Source organism: Myotis lucifugus, unplaced genomic scaffold (genome assembly GCF_000147115.1).
Source record: "Myotis lucifugus unplaced genomic scaffold, Myoluc2.0 scaffold_9, whole genome shotgun sequence".
Classification (NCBI taxonomy): domain Eukaryota; kingdom Metazoa; phylum Chordata; class Mammalia; order Chiroptera; family Vespertilionidae; genus Myotis; species Myotis lucifugus.
Window position 1 is genome coordinate 3,729,592 of NW_005871057.1, and position 20,952 is coordinate 3,750,543.

Consider the following 20,952-nt stretch of genomic DNA (forward strand, 5'->3'; position numbering starts at 1 on the left):
CCAAAGTTCCCAACTGAAAGTGCCTCTTACCTAGTTATATGTTAGTAGATTGGGGTTGAACAAATCTAGGTTGGAAAATGATCTAATATTTTACATCTCAATGGAATATTATCTTTATCTGTATCTCAAGCCGATGCTTGCAGCTAAGAAAAAGCACAGGTTTAATTTAGAAGCCACCAAATGTTTATGCAAATGAAATATTGTGCTACAAAGCTGCTACCTTGAAACATTGTTAACATTATTTTTTACCCACTTATCATAAAAAACTAGTTCTCAGATTCTGCATACAGACAGCTTTATGTAAAATATATAAACATTTGTCCAAATTGGTACACAGATTGCATAAACAAGGCAATTAAGACTGCATTTACAGATGTGCATGTACAATGTTATGCAAATTGTCACAATATTACAATTTCAAAAATTATTCAAATTGGAATCAAAGTAAAGCAATTAGTGAAAAAATACCCATGCAGAATTTAAATGTCTCAGAACAAAATTTAAAATGTCTCAGTAAAAGTTCACACATTTAAAATAGTTTTATTCATTTTATTTGTATATGTCAAAATACATTTTTATTTCCAAAATAGTGGGTTTTGCAACTAGTTTCATGCAGAAACAAGGTCTGCTCAATACTACCAATAAAATCAATATAGCACAGTAGCTGTTCAGTTTTAGATACAAAGAATAAATAACCTAAATACAAAACACTAAAATATTAGAAACATGTATTTAATCATTCTTCACAGGCACCCAAACTTCACAAATATAGTCCTTAGCATGCCTAACTGTTGTGCAACCAGAACATGTTGCAGTCACTCAAACTGATCAATTATCTGGATATTTTACGTCCATATAAGACCATGGAAATTCTCTATATTCAGACCCACCATTCATACAGTTCAAATATAACCAAAAATAAAATTCCCACAACTATCCTTGTACCTTTAAAAATCAAGAATCCTGAGCTTGGTAGTAAGAGCATAACCTTCTATCTTCATAAAACCAATCGAGAGAGAGGACATGAAATCCTGCTTACCAAAACACCTTTTCCCAACCCCAAAGTAATCTAAAATAGGCAGTAGAACACAATGACCTTTTAAAATGAAGGGGTACAAATTCACATTTGATATAGTATACAATACAATCAATATTACAATTAGCTACTATAAGCTTTACAATGTACAATTTATTCAAATGGCTGAACTGTTCAGTGGTTAAGGAGACAGTTATGTGCCTGAAAGATGTAATATTTTTTGCATGGTTTAATGAAAATATAAAAGCTATTTGTCCAAATAAAAGCCATCTCCATTATGTACTTGGTTTTACTTTTTTTTTTTTTTAAAGGCCACTGAAATGTATAAAATGGTCTGAACATCATGGTGGTATAGAAGTCAATGCCTCTTCACATGGCAATAACAGTGCATTTAACATCAACTCACGGTTAAGTCTGCAAATGATTTCATAGCATTACTTTGGCTAGCACAACAGTTTTAGACAGCACTCAGATAAATATCAGTATGTGAAATGTGAAGCAATTATCTTATGCAACTTTAATTATGGTTGAATACTATCAAAAACTGAAAATAAGAGTAAAAGCACTTTACAGTAGAAAACTTTTATAAAGATAGGGCTCCACATAATGTGTTACTTTTAAAGTCTTTATATCACATTGTTAGCAAATTCAGTTTTTAACACTATGTTGGAGTAGCCTACTTTGCATTAACAGACATTTGAAATAAGAAATAGTCAAGCATGCCATGTGGTGTTCTAAAAATCAAAACAATACACTTATTTATATATACAGCATCACTCAGTACCTGCTAAAATGAATGTGAAGATTATAGAATCTAACATCTTTACTACAATAATAAAAAACAAACAAAAACAAAAAAGTGACCAATGAAGGCAGAAAACAGGACTTAAAAGAACCTAACCTCAACTGACTTTAAAGCATTCATATAAGAAATAAATGCAATATTGCACAAATAGTGAAAGCAAATGTTCCACCAAGCAGTTCAGTTCCAGGTGGGACACAACACAGCATCCGCCTAATACATGAGCCTAATACATGACAATGACCTCAGAAGAGCAAGTGTTCTTTTCTGTAAGTGAAAAAGCCGTGAAAACATAGAAAAGTCTGCCACATGAAGCATTACAAGGAAAAACATACAAACCCAAACTTAGATGTAAAGCAAAAAAAATTTAAATATCGAAAAACTGGAAACGGTGGCACATCAAAAATGTTGAATAACTGTCTTTTGTGAGAGCTGCAAGTTTTTGTTGACACAAAAGTATTTATGTACAACTAAGGCTTACTGGTTAAATATCTGAGGCATATCTGGCCTTGAACACTTTCCTTATATGCTGGAGCTGTAAACAAGTTTTCTCAGTCTTTAAAAAAAATCTTCTCAGCAGCTGCATTAACATGAAACAATGGTCTTGATACAAGAAGGAAAAAAAAAAAACAACAAACCCAGAAAATTTAAACAAAACTCCAAGATAAGAGGGCATTTGGCAGGATATCCAGAAATGACAGTCTCCAAAGACTCTTTCCAGGTTTCCAGTGACTGTCAATTATGGTCCACTGGGTTACTAATATGTGCAATTCCATTATTTGCTGCTTTTTATTTTATTTGGAAAGTTTGCTTATAACTCTGATCAAGGCCCCATTTTCGTCCTTTAGCCTCTGGTTGTCTGCTTTTAGGTCTGGTAACATCTATGAGGGGAAAAATGAAGAAAAAGTTTTTCCTCAGTAAAAATATAAAATATTATTCTTAATAAATGTTATATTTTCACCACAAGACACATGAACAAGCTTTGTCAGTTATATATTTTCCTAGTGGCTAAAACATATAGCAGGAAGAAAAAAAAAAACCAACCCCCAACTTGTGAAGCTCATTAGTTGAATAAATGATGGAACGAACAGCTTATTCTCCCAAAGTTATCAGTTAAAATGTACTAAGTCACTTGATATTATGACCCCCAAGCACACCATATTAGAACAGCCAGGAAAAAGGAAGCCTGTTTTTGTTAGGCTAAAATGGAGCTGAAAGGGAGCTCCTTTTAAGAGTTCCTGTCAGTATTAAACCAAGGCTTTTTGCTCAATTTACTTCAGAGCTCAAACCATAACACTTACATATTTCACAAGAAAATCATCATATTTGGGAAAGATTTGAGGGAGTTAGACTTGTTCTAAATTTTTAAAATTCTTTAAAGGATTCGTAAATGGTACTAAGTTTAAGTGCCTAGTACAATGTCCGAAACTAGGTGCTCATTAAATGACAACAAAGCAATTATTACTATTATGAGATAGAATAAAATAACATATAAGCAAAAGTAGTAAGCCTGTATTTATAAAAATGTTCAAGAATAGAAAAATAACCAGTTATTTGGAGCAAACAGAGAAACACACCCTCACATTCTCAAAATAAAGCAAATCCATTTTCCGTTTTGCAGAAAACTGAACGAGAGGGTGAAAATATTGTAAGTGACATGGATTTTCCACCAAGTAGAATGATTTAAATTACATGTGCTCTGCTAGATTTGCTAGGAAATGAAACAGCTTATATTTTGGACATTAAAGCATACTTTTTAAGATATTTAGCAAAATATAAGCAAAATCTATATGAAAAGTTAAATTTTATGTGGACCCAACCAATTCTTACCTGTGTTCGAAATGTATGAATATAAAATACAGTAATCTGAAGTTTATGTATGAAGTTTATGTATTAAGAGAACTAAGTGAATATTAAGATGGCCCTTACTGAAAGTGACATTTTGGAAAACAGATGATGCATGCTTAATCTTCATCTTCAACATATATTATGTGTACAACACGTTACATTATGTTCCATTTTCTTTCTAGTTAAGAATTTGAAATATAACAGCCATATTTTTAAGCCCTAAAATATTTGTAGAGCCAAAATGTGTACAAGCTTTGTGAAAGTGCAGACAAGTCTTTTACTTAAATTCCAAAATCATTCTCTAAGTTTACTGTAGTTTAAATATAGAATTAGTGACACTTTCTAACATTCTGAGAAGCCATGCATAATTAAGGTTATATGATAAGCTCCAGACAAAATGGCATTAATTTGTAAAAGTGAACTCAAGACACGCTTACTAATACAAAAACACCTGCCTGGCTCTACCAAGAAGAAATGATGAAACTATAAATTTAGGTTCACAGACTGCAGTTTCCTACACAACCCTGAGCGCTTGGCTACCACTCTTGTCAAGGCCCTATTCTCAGTCAGCAGTCGTTCATTTAACTCTCTCAGAGTTTGAATTTGCTTTATTTGATGCAGGTTCTGCAGGAATCAGAACATAAAAGAAATAAAAATAAAAAATAAGAAAATGGAAAAGAGTACAATAAAAACATAAAGAATCACAGACAATGAATATAAGAAAAAATTAATTCTTAAAAAATATTCCATGAGCTCTACAAAGATATACAGTGTAGTCCTAAAATTCCATATCAAACAAAATACATAAGCAAATAAAATCCAAAAAATTTGTCTACAAAGGCACTCAATAATAATGTTCTATAAAGTAATCAAATAATTTAATACTAAAACACTTAAATCTTGAAATTCCAGTTCTATGGGCCCAACTTCCTATTCATTAGTTTCTAATTCATAGTGTGAAAGAGATATTTTATGCAAGACAATGTGATAAGAGTTAATGAATTAACTATGCTGTTTTTCTTTTTCTGCAAAGAGTGTTCCTCCCAACATTCAAAACAAATAGTTATTTCCATAGGAAATGCAGAATTTGATAAAATATAGCTCTGCTTGTCTACTATTTTAATATCCTTTATTTTCAAAGGAGAATATTTTTATATTGAAACGTCTCCACCATTTATTCTCCAAGAAACAGAGCATGTGAATGTGAAGAACAAATAATGAATCCCAAATCTTATAGTCATTATTGTCTAATATGTTCTGTACCTGAACATCAAAAGTTCCACAAAAATTGATTAACAAAAAGATATATGTGTTAAGTACTTTTCTAGTCCACCTACGACCTGGATTTAGGAAGAAAGAGAAGCTTAGATATAGATAAAATCACAAATTGCATAAACAACCTTGAGAACAATTACTGTGAACATAACACCTATAACAGTACTGTAAAATTTGAGTTCCTAAACAGCACTATGTCTCATAAGTAGCATGGTTTATACTTACTTTGAGCTCTTCTTCCATTTCAGATATTCTTCTTTCTAGAGCTCTTCGTTCCTAGGTCAATTTAAAAGAACAATATTAAGTATATAATAATTATATTCTTATGTTCTCTTCTAAATTGTGAAATAGTGCCACTTGAGAATCAAAAATCAAATCAGGAGCAGTGTAGAAAAAGGTGTGATGCCAGTGATGTGTAAAGAGCTTTCCAATATTTGAGAAAGAAATATGAAAGTCATTATTTGCATTACTTTCTATAAGCTCTTTCTTTAAAGCTTTGACTTTCTGGTAAGATGCTACATAACATCTTCAAACTATTTTAGCTCACGTAAAATGCAAGGGTAGAGTAAACCAATACTGAAGACTTAGGATTGTATAGGAAAAAAACAAAAACAAAAAACTCACACAAAGATGCAATTATTCTACAGTGTTAGAAGCAGAAAAGCAAGAAGCAAACGTGCCTAAAATACCTGTACTTTAAAATTTCCATAGGATTTAAGAGAAGTTCATCTCTTCCACCCAAATTATTTACTAGCCATTATTTACCCAATTGACTTCATAGCTTATTCAGTTGATACTGTGTAGCATTAATGCAGTGAATCTAATGAAGAAGCAACTGCAGCATTTTATTTTACATTACCTTATTTCAAAGAGTGACAGGCAAAGGCAACAAACATTTTTGCAGTGTACTGTTTTATACTCCCTCAAATAATAAGCATTCTAGGGTGTTATGCAAAAAAGCAAGCAGCAATAATTAATGTGCTGTAAAACTTTGGTTAGGTCATACCGCCCAGAAGATACTGACTCTTGCCGGTCACCTTTCAGATACAAACCATTTAAATTTAGTTTAATTATACCGAAACTACTTCCAAGACATTCTTTCCCAGATTAATAATTAATGTTCATATTTAGTGAAGCAGTACATTTACTGTAAATGTTAATGTTTTTAAGGGTATGTAATTTAAAAAAATAGATGGAATCTTACTAGTTTGATAAGTACCATGTTATTCTATTATCAGCATGTTATTTTCATAAACAGACCTTTCTCCTAGTTAATAATACAGCTACGACAATTTATAAAAAACAATGAACTTCTCAAAATACTAGGACATATGTCATATTTAATTCTTATAAATTTTTGAAATACCAGAAATAGCATAATAGCATGTTTTCTCCTACTGATAAGTAATTGCCCCACCACCCTCAATTTTATTAGGTGACTTCAAGATTTTAACTACTTAGTGATAAAGACAAGAACACCATACTAAATTAAATTGCCTTGTTGCCCAACTGACAACCATAAAGTTATAGAAATTTCTTATGTCTGACAAATAAACTTACTAACATTAAAAATATGGTTATGAGAAAATGCATGTAAAGTGCTTACCCCAGAATCTGCACTTAAGAAAGTGCTGAAGGAGTGTTAGTAGTTATTATTAATACTATGACCGTCAATGTCTGTTAAATTGAGAATGAATTAGCTACTTTGTAACTTATCTGCATTTGACAGACAGAAGAGGTCAGGTGAGAATGTCAGAAAACAAAAATATGTATCGTGTGCCTAAGCTTAGGATAAACAAAGGATAAACATAAAAATACCAGTTATCTCTCATGACAGGGTGATGGATGATTTTATTTTTTTCTTTTGCTAAATTTTTTGTAATAAATATATATTTTTGATTAAGTTATCTGCCTTTTCATCTCAACCATAATATGGATAACAGAGGAGTGGTTTTTATTTCTACATGTTAGAAATAAAATTCAATAATAGTTCCATTATGAAAGAATATAGTATTAAATTTAATAAAATAAGTGATTCAAATTTTAGCAATTAGTTATACAAATAGTTTACACACACGCACACACACACAAACACACACACACTTTTTTATTGACTGATTTGAGAGAGAGAGAGAAACATTGATTTGTTGTTCCATGTATTTGTGTAATCACTGGTTGACTCTTCTATGAGCCCTGACCAGGGATCAAACCTGCAACCTTAGTGCAACGGGACAATGCTCTAACCAACTAAGTCACTTGGCCAGGGCACCACATTTTTTTTAAATGGTCTAGAACAGTGGTCGGCAAACTCATTAGTCAACAGAGCCAAATATCAACAGTACAAGGATTGAAATTTCTTTTGAGAGCCAAATTTTTTAAACTTAAACTATATAGGTAGGTACATTGTTATTAACTTAATTAGGGTACTCCTAAGGCTTAGGAAGAGCCACACTCAAGGGGTCCAAGAGCCGCATGTGGCTCGAGAGCCGCAGTTTGCCGACCACGGGTAGAACAGTGGTTCTCAACCTTCCTAATGCCACGACCCTTTAATACAGTTCCTCATGTTGTGGTGACCCCCAACCATAAAATTATTTTCGTTGCTACTTCATAACTGTAATTTTGCTACTGTTATGAATTGTAATGTAAATATCTGATATGCAGGATGTATTTTCATTGTTACAAATTGAACATAATTAAAGCATAGTGATTAATCACAAAAACAATATGTAATTATATATGTGTTTTCCGATGGTCTTAGGCAACCCCTGTGAAAGGGTCGTTCGACCCCAAAAGGGGTCACGACCCACAGGTTGAGAACCGCTGGTCTAGAACAACCTTAGTTGATTTGGCTCAGTGGCCGCTAGAGCATCAGCCTGCAGACTGAAGGGTCTTGGTTTCTATTCCAGTCAAGGGCATATACCTCGGTGGCAGGCTCAATCCCCTGCTCTGGTCATCCCCTGCCCTGGTTGGGGTGTGTGCAGGAGGCAACCAATCGATGTGTCTCTCTCACATGGATGTTTCATTAGCTCTGTCTTTCCCCCTCCCTTCCACTCTCTCTAAAAATCAATGGAAAAATATCCTTGGGCAAGGATTAACAACAACAACAAAATGGCCTAGAACATAATTTTTTAAAACTGCTGAAAGCATAATAAAACAAGTAGTTATTTCAAGATACAATTTAGTAAATGGCACAGACACTAACAGACTTTGTTTATTTATGGACTCTGTATTTTAGTATCATTTCTCTCTCTCTTTTTTTAGTCAGAATGGTAAATTGGCTATTTTAAAAATGGAATGAGAGAAAATGTTTTTATATCAACTGCTTCTAATTATTTATTCTTTGATCTAGAGATCATAGATACCCAGGATGTAATTTCTTCTCTGCTTGAAACCTTACAAGTCACCACTCACTTGCATTATAGATACTCTTAGAGCACTTGTCCTTTAACTTTTGATCTTTTATACATTTTCAACTGCTCAGACTAAACTTGTAGAGTTATTCCTATGACCCTGAGCAATAAAAATAATAAACAGAGAGAAATGAAAGTGAATATATTAGAGCCAGATAAAAAATTTAGAAAGATATAAAATGGCAAAAGAATTTCCTTATACAGTGGGGCCTTGACTTACGAGTTTAATTCGTTCTGAGACCGAGCTCGTTAAGGAGCTCGTTAACTCAAATTACTCTATCAACTCAATGCAAAAAATCGGCCAAGAGACAGCTGGTATCTCAAAAAACTCGTTAGTCAGGACACTCGTAAGTCAAGGCCCCACTGTAATCATTTTTTGTTTAAAATATTTTACTTAAGTAAAATACTTAAACTCAAAATGAAATAAATATTATTAAATTAACTTTTAAAATAATTTGAAAATTTGATGCTCACTGAAGCTTTAAAAAAATTACTTCAAGAATGAAAGTATTTTAATTTTGCAAAGAATTAAACTAAATGTATGCATGATTACAATGTTTTCAGTATATTACTATAAAAATCAAAGAGATAAATGGCATCTCAAAAATATCAGATTCACTATCATAATGTGTGTTTACATTTCAGAATTAAGGCAATATATTTTTAATCAATTAAAAGAATAATATGACAAATTAAGTCTTACTTAATAAGACAATTTCACACCTATAGATAACCCACAGGCACCCAAAAGAAGGTAAGCTAGAAAACATTCTAATTAAATTTAAGAGTATTAATTTAAACTCATTCAGGATGAAGCAGGGGCTGCGAGGGAAACCAGTGCTGGCAGCTGGGGGAAGGAAGGCCTACTCTTGCACGAATTTCATGCATCGGGCCTCTAGTATTCAATAAAATGGACACTTACCCTTTTTTCCATTTCCAATAGTGACCTATCAGTATATCTTTCTTGTCTCTGCAAGAAAAGTAAGAAATATATAAGGGATATAAGTGTAATGAAAAATAAACAGGGTGTGTGTGTCATTTCAGTTGTTTATTGTTATAAATCAAATTCAGAATTTCTATCACCATGAAACTGTTTCAGCTAATCCTTATTTCTTTCTGAAATTTAAATTTATATTTTAATTGCTAGAAATTTAAAACAAAGGCTAATATATATACCAGTTCAGAACATGAAATGAATCCTAAGAATGCTTAAAAGATTGAAGAATTAAATTACATTCAAAAGCACCTGGAATAAATCAGAAATAGATGGAACAATGCCATCAAGTAGACATTAAATAAGTTTTAGATAGAAAATTAGTATTTTATTGGGGATTTTTTCCCATATAACAACATTTTAGCAATTTTATGATACATTTACCAATTTCTTAGGTTAAAAAATCAACTTTTGTTAATATTTCTGATAAATATTCTTGATGTTATATTAAAATCAGATTTAGTAAATGTGGTGAATTGACATTTGACAAAATTTATCAAACCAGTTTCTGGCCCTGACCAGTTTGGCTCAGTGGACAGAGCATCGGCCTGTGGACTCAAGGGTGCCAGGTTCGATTCCAGTCAAGGGCATGTACCTTGGTTGCGGGCACACACCCAGTAGGGAGTGTGCAGGAGGCAGCTGATTGATGTTTCTCTCTCATCGATGTTTCTAACTCTCTATCCCTCTCCCTTCCTCTCTGTAAAAAAATCAATAAAATATATTTAAAACAACAACAACAACAACAAAAAAAACCAGTTTCTGGTAAGTTAACCTATTTCCCTCCCTTGGAGACTGTATATGGAGGAAGGTGGCTGAGCTAAGGCAGGATTCAAGGATTCTAGAGTCCATTGGCTAAATACTATCAAATACACCTAAACTTCAAGATTTTTAGAAGAATAATAGTTACCAAATCTCTAGACCTAAAGCTATTTTCAGAAAACTAGTTATATTTTCATGTACAGAGGCTCATTAAGCTACTAATGTATCCTGAAGAATAATGACATTCCAGTTTACTATGAAGCCTAAGGATAAGCCAGCAAGTTTTAACTTGTATAACATTCTAAGTTTTTGACGTGTCACTATGAAATGTGTTCATTTACTTCTCTGTGTATCTTTTCCGCCCCCCTACTTTTTAATTTTAAAAATATATATTTTTATTGATTTCAGAGAGAGAAGCATCAATGATGAAAGAGAATTACTGATCAGCTGCCACCTTCACGTCCCACACTGGGGATTGAGCTCGGGCTTGTGTCCTGACAGGGAATTGAACCATGACCTCCTGGTTCATAGGTCAACGTTCAATCACTGAGCTACACCAGCTGGGCTCCCTCTCATTTCTAAAATTAAATTTATTGGGCTGATATTGGTTAATAACATTATATGAATTTCAATTCTATAATACATCAAATGTATATTGCTCACCACCCAAACTCTTGTCTCCTTCCGTCACCATGTATTTGACCCCATTTACTTCTAGTAAGCACCATACTTATCTGTGTCTAAAGTTTGTTCGCTTTGTTTGTTCTGTGTATCTTTACAGTAAAATCTCATTAATTAATAAAATCTGAAGAGCCTTCATAACCTCATAAGGTTAGCTTGGGCCCTAGAATTTTAGCACAGCTTGCATTCTGCATAGACAACTGCTTTACAACATAATAATGGCTAACAGCAACAATAAAAAGTGGTAACAAGTACAAGTTCAACACAGAAAATTAATTTTAAAAATTATGAAAAAGATGAGTGTAAAAAAGGAGCCAAAGAAAGTATGCAGTATAATTTATCGAATTTTAATCAGTGTTTTCAAACTGGATTCTAAGAGTTGTACTGCAGAAATGTGCTTATGCTAAAAAATCCCATGTGAAATTTAAACAAGTTTGTTTTCTTAACAATGACAGGATCCCTTAGAGCCTTTGCCATATAAATAGACCCTGTAAAATCTCTGAGATGTAGAATATATAGTATTTCCCAAGTTTCTTGGATCACAAAGCTTTTTTTTTTTGAAGTGGGGGCAGGAGGAGGAGAAGGGAATGTGCCTATTACTGTCTCCCAGGACTAGTGTTCCAAGAAAGAGCTTGGGAAACAATTCCTAGACCCTACACATCTTAGAACAAATGAACAAGGTTTTTAATTCTGCTTAGCTATCCCAATTTTCTTGTCTAAAATACTCTCCTCTAGGCTATTGCATAGAAGGAAGGCAAAATGAGTTATAACTACAATTATCTTCTTCCAGTATTACTATATCATATCACCATTTTTTGAATAGGAAATATTTATAATGAATAAAAATTATTATAAAGAAATGTTATAACTTTAAGGAGATTCTGTATAGATGCTTTCAATGCCTTGCTACATTTGGTATTCTGGAAATAAGCACTTAAATCCTTCATGTACAACATAAGTATTAAAAGGCTTAAAAATATTTAGACTCTCCATTATGAGGCTATACTTCTAGATTTTCAATTCACTTTAAAAAAAGGTAGATAAAATGATCATTAAGCTGTATTATATTGTTTCTTTCTGACTAATAAATAAACTATTATCAGTAACCAAACTTATGTTTAGAACACTAGAGAACACTGCAATGTAATCTTTTGGATAAAATAAATCACAACCATTGCCTATAGAGTAACGGAAGGAAAAAGGTTCAAACCTGGGTAGCCTTTTCCAACTGCAATTTAAGATCTGTCAGTTCCATGTTTGTATCATGTAGCTGTGCTTTCAGCTTTTCATTTTCAGCTAGAATTTGTTCATAAAGCTACAAAAATAAGGGAAGAAGAACAAATTACTTTTGTGCCCTAATAGTTTAGTAACATTTTCTATTGATTACTTCACAATATTAAAACTTGTATAGAAAGATTAAGGTAACATGAGGTTTTAAAGGATACATTAAAATATATTTTAATGCTTTGTGGTTGCAATGCAGACAGTTTTGATTACACAGGTATATTTGTCCTACATAAACTCTTAGAAACTAACTCTAGTATTTAAAATAAAAGACAGCACTAAAAAGTCGGACTTTTGAGTATCCATTAAAGAAATTCAGTTTTCTGATAAAGAGGGACAGTAACTGCACAGTAATAGCTGGAGCTCTGGAGACACTGTGATTTTTATTTGTGGTCTATGAGCTTTTCTGCCTATCATGCCCTCTTCAATTCCTGACAGTGAGAAGTATCAGTTGCATTTATCATTGTATTTGTATTATTTTTACTAAAGTTAAAAGACAAGTGAAATATATCTTGAATACTCACAGAATGCCTGAATTTACTACTTCTTTTTCTCTCATCTCTACTACTACCACGAAAAATGGCAATAATATTCTCTTAGCTAAACTATTCTAATGCTAGACTTACTCTCCTGACCTCCATCTAATCTGTTTTGTATGTAGCAGCAAGTTAACTTTTCAAAATGACAATCTCAATTTTCATATACCAACCATTCCATTAACACCTCCATTTCATTTATTAAAAACCCTCTAATGGCGTCCCAATGTTCTCAGTATAAGGATATCCTTAAAATAGCCTGTAAAGCACCATATGGTTTTTGTCCCAGCCTATACATCTAGTTGCAATCTCATACCACCATCCCTTCCGTTAACTAGCCCTAATGAAAATTTAACCACTTCAATGTATCACGTACCCTTCCACCATCAGGTCTATGTGCCTGCAGTTCACTCTCTCTGGAACACTTTTTTTCTCTCGCATTTTTGCCAGTTAACTACTAATCATCTTTCTGTTCTTTTGCTCCAGTTTCACTTCCTTAGGAAATCCATTGTCAGGCACTGACACTTTCCTTTATAGATTCATTTATAAAACTGTTTCCTTACTGTATAAAACTTTATATAACTTTGTTACACACTTTATAAAACTGTTTCAGAATACTTGTTTTAAGGTATACATACATTAGTATGATTGTAATGTCTGTCTCTCCCAATACATGGAAGATACCCATACAAGCAGGGACAATATCTCCATCTACATTGCCCATGAGGGGAAGTTCACTCCTGTAACATAGTTCAGTGTTCACTTCATTACTGAAAAAAAGAAAAGTGACTGAATCTTATTCATAATGAAAACTAACCTTTCTGGTTTGGCTTGTAAGAAAGTGGGTAATTCAAACAGCTGCCAAATACCTGGGAACATATACAAATTCTACAAGCCTTCTTTTTCCCCAACATACTTCATCAGGTTTATTCCAAGCTCATAATATGAAGAATTGTGACAGTCAGAATCCTCAATTATTGACTTTCCATTTATTTCTTAATTACTTCCCCCTTAATCATTAACAGCAGTTGAGCTACTACAGTTTTTGACTTACTAGGAAAAACTATATTCTCCTAGCAAAAGTTGCATTCTTTGGCTGCTTCCTAGTAACAAATAAAGAAGTATGTGTACATGCTTGTATACACACACGCACACCCTGCCCCAAAGCCTCTTTTCAGCTAAGTCACAGTATCAGAGTTACTGGTCTGAGACACTTAAATGTAAAATAAAGTCTTGGGCACTTTCCCCTTTCCTTTAAAAAACAAACAAACAAATGAACAGCTATTTATATTCTACTTACCATTAATTGCTCCAAACTAAAAATTAGAGTAAGATATTGATTTCATTATGAGTTTCTAGGAATATCTCAACATATATATCTTAACAAACAGATTATTTTAAATTAAACTAAATAACCCAAGTACCTTTTTAAAGTCAGTTGAGTCATCCTTTTCTAGCCTGCTACTGTAAGGTTTTCTTTCTTCTAAGTAACTGTATGATCCAGAGCGACCCAGCAAGGAATCATACCGATCACTAGCTGACGTAGAACTGGTTTCATATCTTCAAAAGATGAGTTTAAGTCAAAATCTTTATTATAGGCTTTCACAACTTACATCAACACACATCCTACTATATATTAACTTGATAGTCCAAATAGTAGATAACATTCTCCCTCATTTGTTATCTAATCAACTTTTATAATATACTAGAGGCCTGGTGCCATGCATGGGTGGGATCCCTTGGCCTGGCCGGTTATCGGGGCCAATTGGGACCGGCCAGCTATGGGGAGGGACCACAGGAGGCTGGCCAGAAGTGGGAGGTTGGCTGTGGAAACGCATGGACCACTAGGGGGCAGCTCCTGCATTGAGCGTCTGTGCCCTGGTGATCAGTGTGCATCATAGTGACCGGTCGTTTGGTCGACTGGTCGTAACAGTCGCTTAGGCTTTTATATATATAGATAATAAATGGGAAGTTATTTTTAATACTACTAATTTCCATTTTTGGGGGAAGAGATTCAATATTTCTATATCTAAAAGTCAAACCTGGTTTCACATTATGATAAATTATTTCAAAATTTTTAAATTGTACATTTTTTTCACATGTTATCCTCTTTGAAATCAGAACATGGCTTACAACTAATGGCGTATTATAATTTAACTAGAGGCCTGATGCACGAAATCTGTGCAAGGGGCTCGGCCGCCGCCACCACGGTGGCTGCCTTAGCCCCTGCCTGCCGTAGCTTCGTCCGGAAGGACGTCCGGTCTAATTGGCATATTACGCTTTTATTATTATAGACTAGAGGCCTGATGCACAAGATTCGTGCACTGGGGGGGGGGGGGGGGGGGTCCCCCTCAGCCAGCCTGCGCCCTCTCACAGTCTGAGAGACCTTGGGGGATGTCTGACTGCTGGCTTAGGCCCGCTCCCCATGGCTGCCCTTGGCCCTTGCAGCCCTGGCTTCGCCCAGAAGGTCATTCGGCTGTCTGGTCTAGTTAGCATATTATGCTTTTATTATTATAGATTGATAGCACTTTTCTTATTTTTAAAGTGGTATATAATTATGCTTTAAATTATAACATTTTTTATTTGATGAATTAATAACAGTCTATTCAAAGTGATGGATAATAGATCTGTAAATAAGAATTCTCTTCTTATCTGGTTCTGAATTCAGGGTACATTTTCTAATAATGCCTCTACATTTCAACTCAATACAATCATCAGTACATAAAAACTTATTCCTGGTATTACAAGGCTTTGGATAACAATTATGGTAAGAAAAATGGAATGGAGATTAGATTCAAGGAAGTTCTCTAAAAAGATCAATAATTTTGAGCTAGATGACATTTTTTTAGTGTTTGCATGGCTTTCTTTTACTTAAAAGCAAATATGAGAGAAGATTCTGAATACCTAATAAAATAAATTTCTGGTGGGTTTCATCAAACTGTTGTTAATAATGACATAGTCATTATTGAAGTAACTTAGGAAGCTTAGGAAAACTTAAAAGTTATCATTGTTGTAAAGATAAGAAAAATCGTGACTTACTGGGACTAAGAATTAGAAGTAAAGACTTTGACAAAGAACAGTTACTAGGTAATCTAAATTATGGATAGATTTTTACTACTCAAAATATTTTATCAACTTACAAAATCCATAAGTATCTAGCCACATATTTTTTAGAGAGAATGAAAAGGAGAAGGTAGTAAAACAAAAGGTAAAACATACCTAGAAATGGAATCCGTCTAGAAAAAAGAAAAGAAAAACAGAGATACTAAATTTTATGCTTCATTAAAGTAACTTGTTGATTAATCAAGTAAATTTAACATAACATAAATACCGTTTTCACACTATTAAACTAACATCTAATTACTATATCTGTTTTAACGTTAACATGGTTGTCCTTAGAAAGAAGTTCAACAACACAGTCACTGTATATTTTTACATGCACAATATTATATAATTACATTGGGCAATTTATGGTCAATTTTTTGTGAATTCCTACAAATTCCACCACATATTATTTTTTTAAATAGAAAAAAAAATAGACCAAGACACATATCCATTACTGTACCCACTCAGCAGGAAAAAAATAACATACTTTCATTAAAAAATGTTAAGTTTACTATGTGCTAATTCAAACAACTACTTTTCTCATTTTTCTATTTTTGAGGCAATGACATGAGAAACAAACAAATGAATACCTAAGGTGTTTTATATATAACAGTATATACATATTTCATTTAAAATTTACTTTCTTGAAAACCCAGCTATATGTCCTTTGAAGTTTAGAAATTAGAGGTAGAAAATTATAATTATTTAAAAAATTTCCAAACAAGTGGTAGGCTATATTGAATTTCCAATAACTCTTCTTATCTAAGTTGTGTAATAATTAATAGTACAAAAATAATCTTACTGAGTTTGGCCGGTGTGGCTTAGTGGTTGTGGGCTGGATCCACAGTAGGGGCCATGCAGGAGGCAGCCAATCAATGATTCTCTCTCATCATTGATTTTTCTATCTCCCTCTCCCTCTCCCTTCCTCTCAAAAATCAACAAAAATATTTGTATTTTCCTATTACATTTATCTTCGACTGCACCGTAACATTATTGGTTCCTTTGGGACTGTTTGAAGTCTAAATCACAGACTAAGAATGTCTTACTAAGTTGTATTTAATTTTTTTTGCAAAACCAATTTTTCATTTGTTTCCTATTTTCTTTTCTTTTTTTAAAAATATTTTTTATTGATTTCAGAGAGGAAGGGAAAGGAAGAGAGAGAGATAGAAACATCAATGATGAGAGAATAATTGATAGGCTGCCTCCTGCATGCCCTCTACTGGGGATTGAACCCGCAACCTGGGCATGTGTCCTTGGCTGGAATCAAACCTGGGACCCTTCAGTCCGCAGACTGATGCTCTATCCACTGAGCCAAACCAGCTAGGGTACTTGTTTACCATTTTCTGATGTAAAGCTTTATTTTATTAATTTATTCTTTAGTTATGTAACAATAATTTTGAAGTTAAAATTTAATTTTCAAAATATTCAAATTTATAAGTTACTAAGAGTATAAGTATAGCATAAACGTTCCCACCACAAAAAATTATTTTTGTACCTTTGTGTGGTGATGGATGTTAACTAGACTTATTGTGGTGATTTCTCAATATATACAAACATTGACTTATCATTCTGTACACCTGAAACTAATACGTTATATATCAATTATATCTCAATAAAAAAAGGTGCAGAAATAAAAAAAAAAAGATATTCAAATTCAGGAGAATATTTACACATAAAATGTGTACATATCAAACAAAAACATCACATCTCACCTCACAGTTTGTACTCTGATTCACTGATTTAAACTTAAAAAATAAAAACTCTATGCAGTTACTGAAATCACTCAAATTCTATTTCTTTTCTTTAAAAAATCATGGTGTTGTCATTGTTTTAAAAATATATATATTTAAATTGTGGTAAAAAACATAAATTTTACTATCTAAATTAGTTTTAAGAGTATAGTTCAGTGGTAACTATATACACAATTTTGTGCAACAGATCTCTAGAACTTTTTTATCTAGCAAAACTGAAGCTCTACCCACTGAATAACTCAATATATCTTCCTATCCCTAACCCCTGGCCACCACAATTCCACTTTATGTTTCTATGAGTTTGACTACTTTAGATACCTCATATAAGGGGAATCAAACAGTATGTCTTTTTTTGTGACCAGCTTATTTCACTTATGAGGTCCTTGCTCTTTGTGCTCCAAAATCCTTTTCCAAGTAAGAACACCCTTTTAATTTTTCTGATTACAGTGCCATAAGCTCATACAAAAGCACTGCAATATAAAAAATTTCTCTAGTTGCTCTGTCTATGGAATAGCCTACTCTCTGATTCACTTCTTCACTAATAAACCCTTTCACTTTAAATTCTAAAAAAAACAAAAAGTTTCTCTATTAATTCCCCATCCCTCAAATCCCTTAGTTAACTTTTATACACATATCCATGTGAACACATAAAATATCTATCTATGCAAATACATTTTATTTAATCTATTCCCTACCAACAGACGTTTAGGAGTGTTTTCAATATTTTGCTTAAAGAGCCACATTGTTATGAACACCACTGTAGATTTATCTTTACACTAGAGGCCCAGCTCACGAATTCGTGCACCAGTGGGGTCCCTCGGCCTGGCCTATGGGACTGGGCTGAAACCGAATCTCCAACATCCCCCGAGGGGTCCCGGATTGCAAGAGGGCGCAGGCCAGGCTGAAGGAACCCACTGGTGCACGATCAGGGCCAGGGAGGGATGCGGGAGGTTGGCCAGCCAGGGAGGGACCACAGGAGGGCTCCAGGGCATGTCAGGCTCGATCGGCCGGACCCCAGCAGCAAGCTAACCCACCGATTGGAGCATCTGCCCCCTGGTGGTCAGTGCACATCATAGCGAGCGGTTGAGTGGACTTAGCATATCATTAGCATATTACGCTTTGATTGGTTGGACGGCCGACCAGATGACTGGATACTTAGCATATTAGGCTTTTATTATATAGGATAATCCAGTCACTTTTAGATTTCTAGAACTGAATTGCTAAATTTAAAGGCATAAACTTTTATGCAAGGTTTCTGTATTGTATTGCTAAACTAATCCCCCAAAAGGATACATTTATTACAATCCTAAAATCTTCTATGAAATGCCTATTTCAAAACTATGCCAAATCTGATCATTATTAACCTCTGCAATTTTATTTTATATTATGTCTTTGATTATTAATGAAATTAAGTACATTTTCAAACTGCTGGCCATTTGTATTCCTTCTTTTGTAAATTGATACATTTTATGTATTATGCCCCCAATTATTTTTTCACTGTCTTTTATACAGTACAAATACTAATCTTTTAAATGTTAGAAAAAAAGGCTAAGATTCTTTACTTCTACCTGAGCAAAAAACATGTCTCCGTGTTTTAAACATGTCTTATTAAGGGCTTCTTTTCTGACATATTATAGTTTTACATGTTTAAATAATCAAATCGAAAAAAAAATTAAATCTCTTAATCTTTTTTTTATGGTTTCTTGCTTAGTGTCACATTTAAATTCTTAATTACTAGTGTCATTTAGATGGTAAAAGTATTACCATACAACAGCTTAATGAGAGCAAATCATAATAACCCATGTAACAAAAGCCCCATTTTTGAAGTAATAATAGTATTATGATAAAGTACTTCAAATTCTCTGTGATAAAATTTATTTTCTTTAAAGATATATCCTGAAGGCAGACAGCTTGAGCTTCACATGCAATTCAGAATTTTCAAGATTGTTGAAAAGTCCTTTAGAGATACTAAATTTCTAAACAAATATGAAGAAAATTAAAAAGGCCTATGGCCTTTTCCAGAACATAACTGCATTTTAAAAAACTAAAATCTGGGTCTGGTAATTTATGAATATTCTTTAGATACTTTTCTTTGCTGAAGGGTACTATTCTATTTTTGTTTTTCTTTTCAACTTTGAAGACTTATTTACATGCAAGAAACTACATCCACCTTAGAGTATACAGTTTGATGAGTTTTGACAGTTGTGTATATCCATAAATTCACTACAATCAAGATTCAGAACATTTTCACTGCCTCTAAAATATTCTTTGCGCACCTTTCCAGTCCTTCCACCCCAGATACCAACAAACCACTGGTAAGTCTATCCCTAGCATGAAGGTACAGTGTGCAGTAACTGTCTTTCATGGATAAATATAAACACAAAAAGTAATACCTAGAAAATAATACATACTGCAAAATCCAAAAAATAAAGGTTTTACCTGAGTTTCTTTCTTATTGGATCCCTCTTCTGTATCTGATTGTTGCTCTTGTTCATTTTCATCGCTCTAAAATAGATAGTCAATTTCAAACAGTTGATATTTACATACTTTAGGGCTTTTCTGATTTAAAATGGCCCTTGAGAAAGATCTACCAGGGAAATAAATCAAAAAGTACACTGATTTTTAAATGGACATTTTTCTACCCTATTTTTCCAGCCTATTTGTCAGCATGGCATCATCCAAGTAGTTTAACATACGTGGTGAAGAAAGGCAATCTACCTAACAACCTCATAATAGGAATGAGGAAGCCAGAGGCCTAGCATGAGGAAGGAGATATTCCATTTTATATTGTAACTAGAAGCCATGGCAACTCAGCACTGACCGCAGGACTGACTTCCAGTCGGTCGAGCCTTCGGTCGTTTTGGATGTTACAGACCCTGGGTTTTTATATATTAGCACTTGGAGTGCGGGAAACGAGTTAAGTCGGCTCGCGTGAATTGCGCGTACTCCGCGGGAGCCGTCTTTAACTCGGTTCATATAGATTTGCGGTGGAGTGCGGGAAACGTGTAAACTCGGGCCGATTGTAACTGCGTATTACCAAATATTTGTTTGTAATCCACCCTTTTGGTGGATGGAACAAAACCAAAAGACAGAGCCATCTTATATTTTGGCGGGAAATTCACCCGCACTCCAAGTGTTAAGACTAGAGGCCCGGTGCACAAAAATTTGTGCACTCGGGGGGGGGGGGTCCCCCAGCCCGGCCTGTGCCCTCTCGCAGTCTGGGACCCCTCGGGAGATAACGACCTGCTGGTTTAGGCCTGCTCCAGGGTGGCAGAGGGCAGGCCCAATCCCTAGGTGCAGCCCCTGGTCAGGCTCAGAGCAGGGCCGATTGGGGAGTTGGGGCGCCGCCCCGTCATGCACAGAGCAGGGCGGATCGGGAGGTTGCGATGCCACCCTCAGTCAAGCTCAGGGTAGGGCCGATTGGGGGGTTGGGGCACCGCCTCCTGTCACACTCAAGCGGGTCGATGGGGA

At 34.1% G+C, this 20,952-nt stretch overlaps 1 protein-coding gene across 6 annotated transcripts in view; it reads right to left on the reverse strand.

The window, feature by feature from the left end:
• Positions 1 to 278: 278 nt before the first annotated feature.
• The window catches only part of PPP1R12A (protein phosphatase 1 regulatory subunit 12A), a 152,930-nt gene continuing 132,256 nt past the window's right edge, over positions 279 to 20,952 (reverse strand). For 4 of the 6 annotated variants that reach the window (XM_006083959.2, XM_014451447.2, XM_006083963.3 and 1 more), the window contains 7 exons: positions 19,921 to 19,986; positions 15,845 to 15,861; positions 14,050 to 14,185; positions 12,016 to 12,120; positions 9,294 to 9,341; positions 5,187 to 5,237; positions 279 to 2,719 (listed from right to left, as the gene is read on the reverse strand). In XM_006083959.2, coding sequence (XP_006084021.1) covers positions 2,633 to 2,719; positions 5,187 to 5,237; positions 9,294 to 9,341; positions 12,016 to 12,120; positions 14,050 to 14,185; positions 15,845 to 15,861; positions 19,921 to 19,986 — 510 coding nt within the window. In that variant the 3' untranslated portion in view covers positions 279 to 2,632. Of the gene's footprint in view, positions 2,720 to 5,186; positions 5,238 to 9,293; positions 9,342 to 12,015; positions 12,123 to 14,049; positions 14,186 to 15,844; positions 15,862 to 19,920; positions 19,987 to 20,952 lie in introns of those variants that run through there. The other 2 variants (XR_002828035.1, XR_002828036.1) reach the window with 2 other exon arrangements.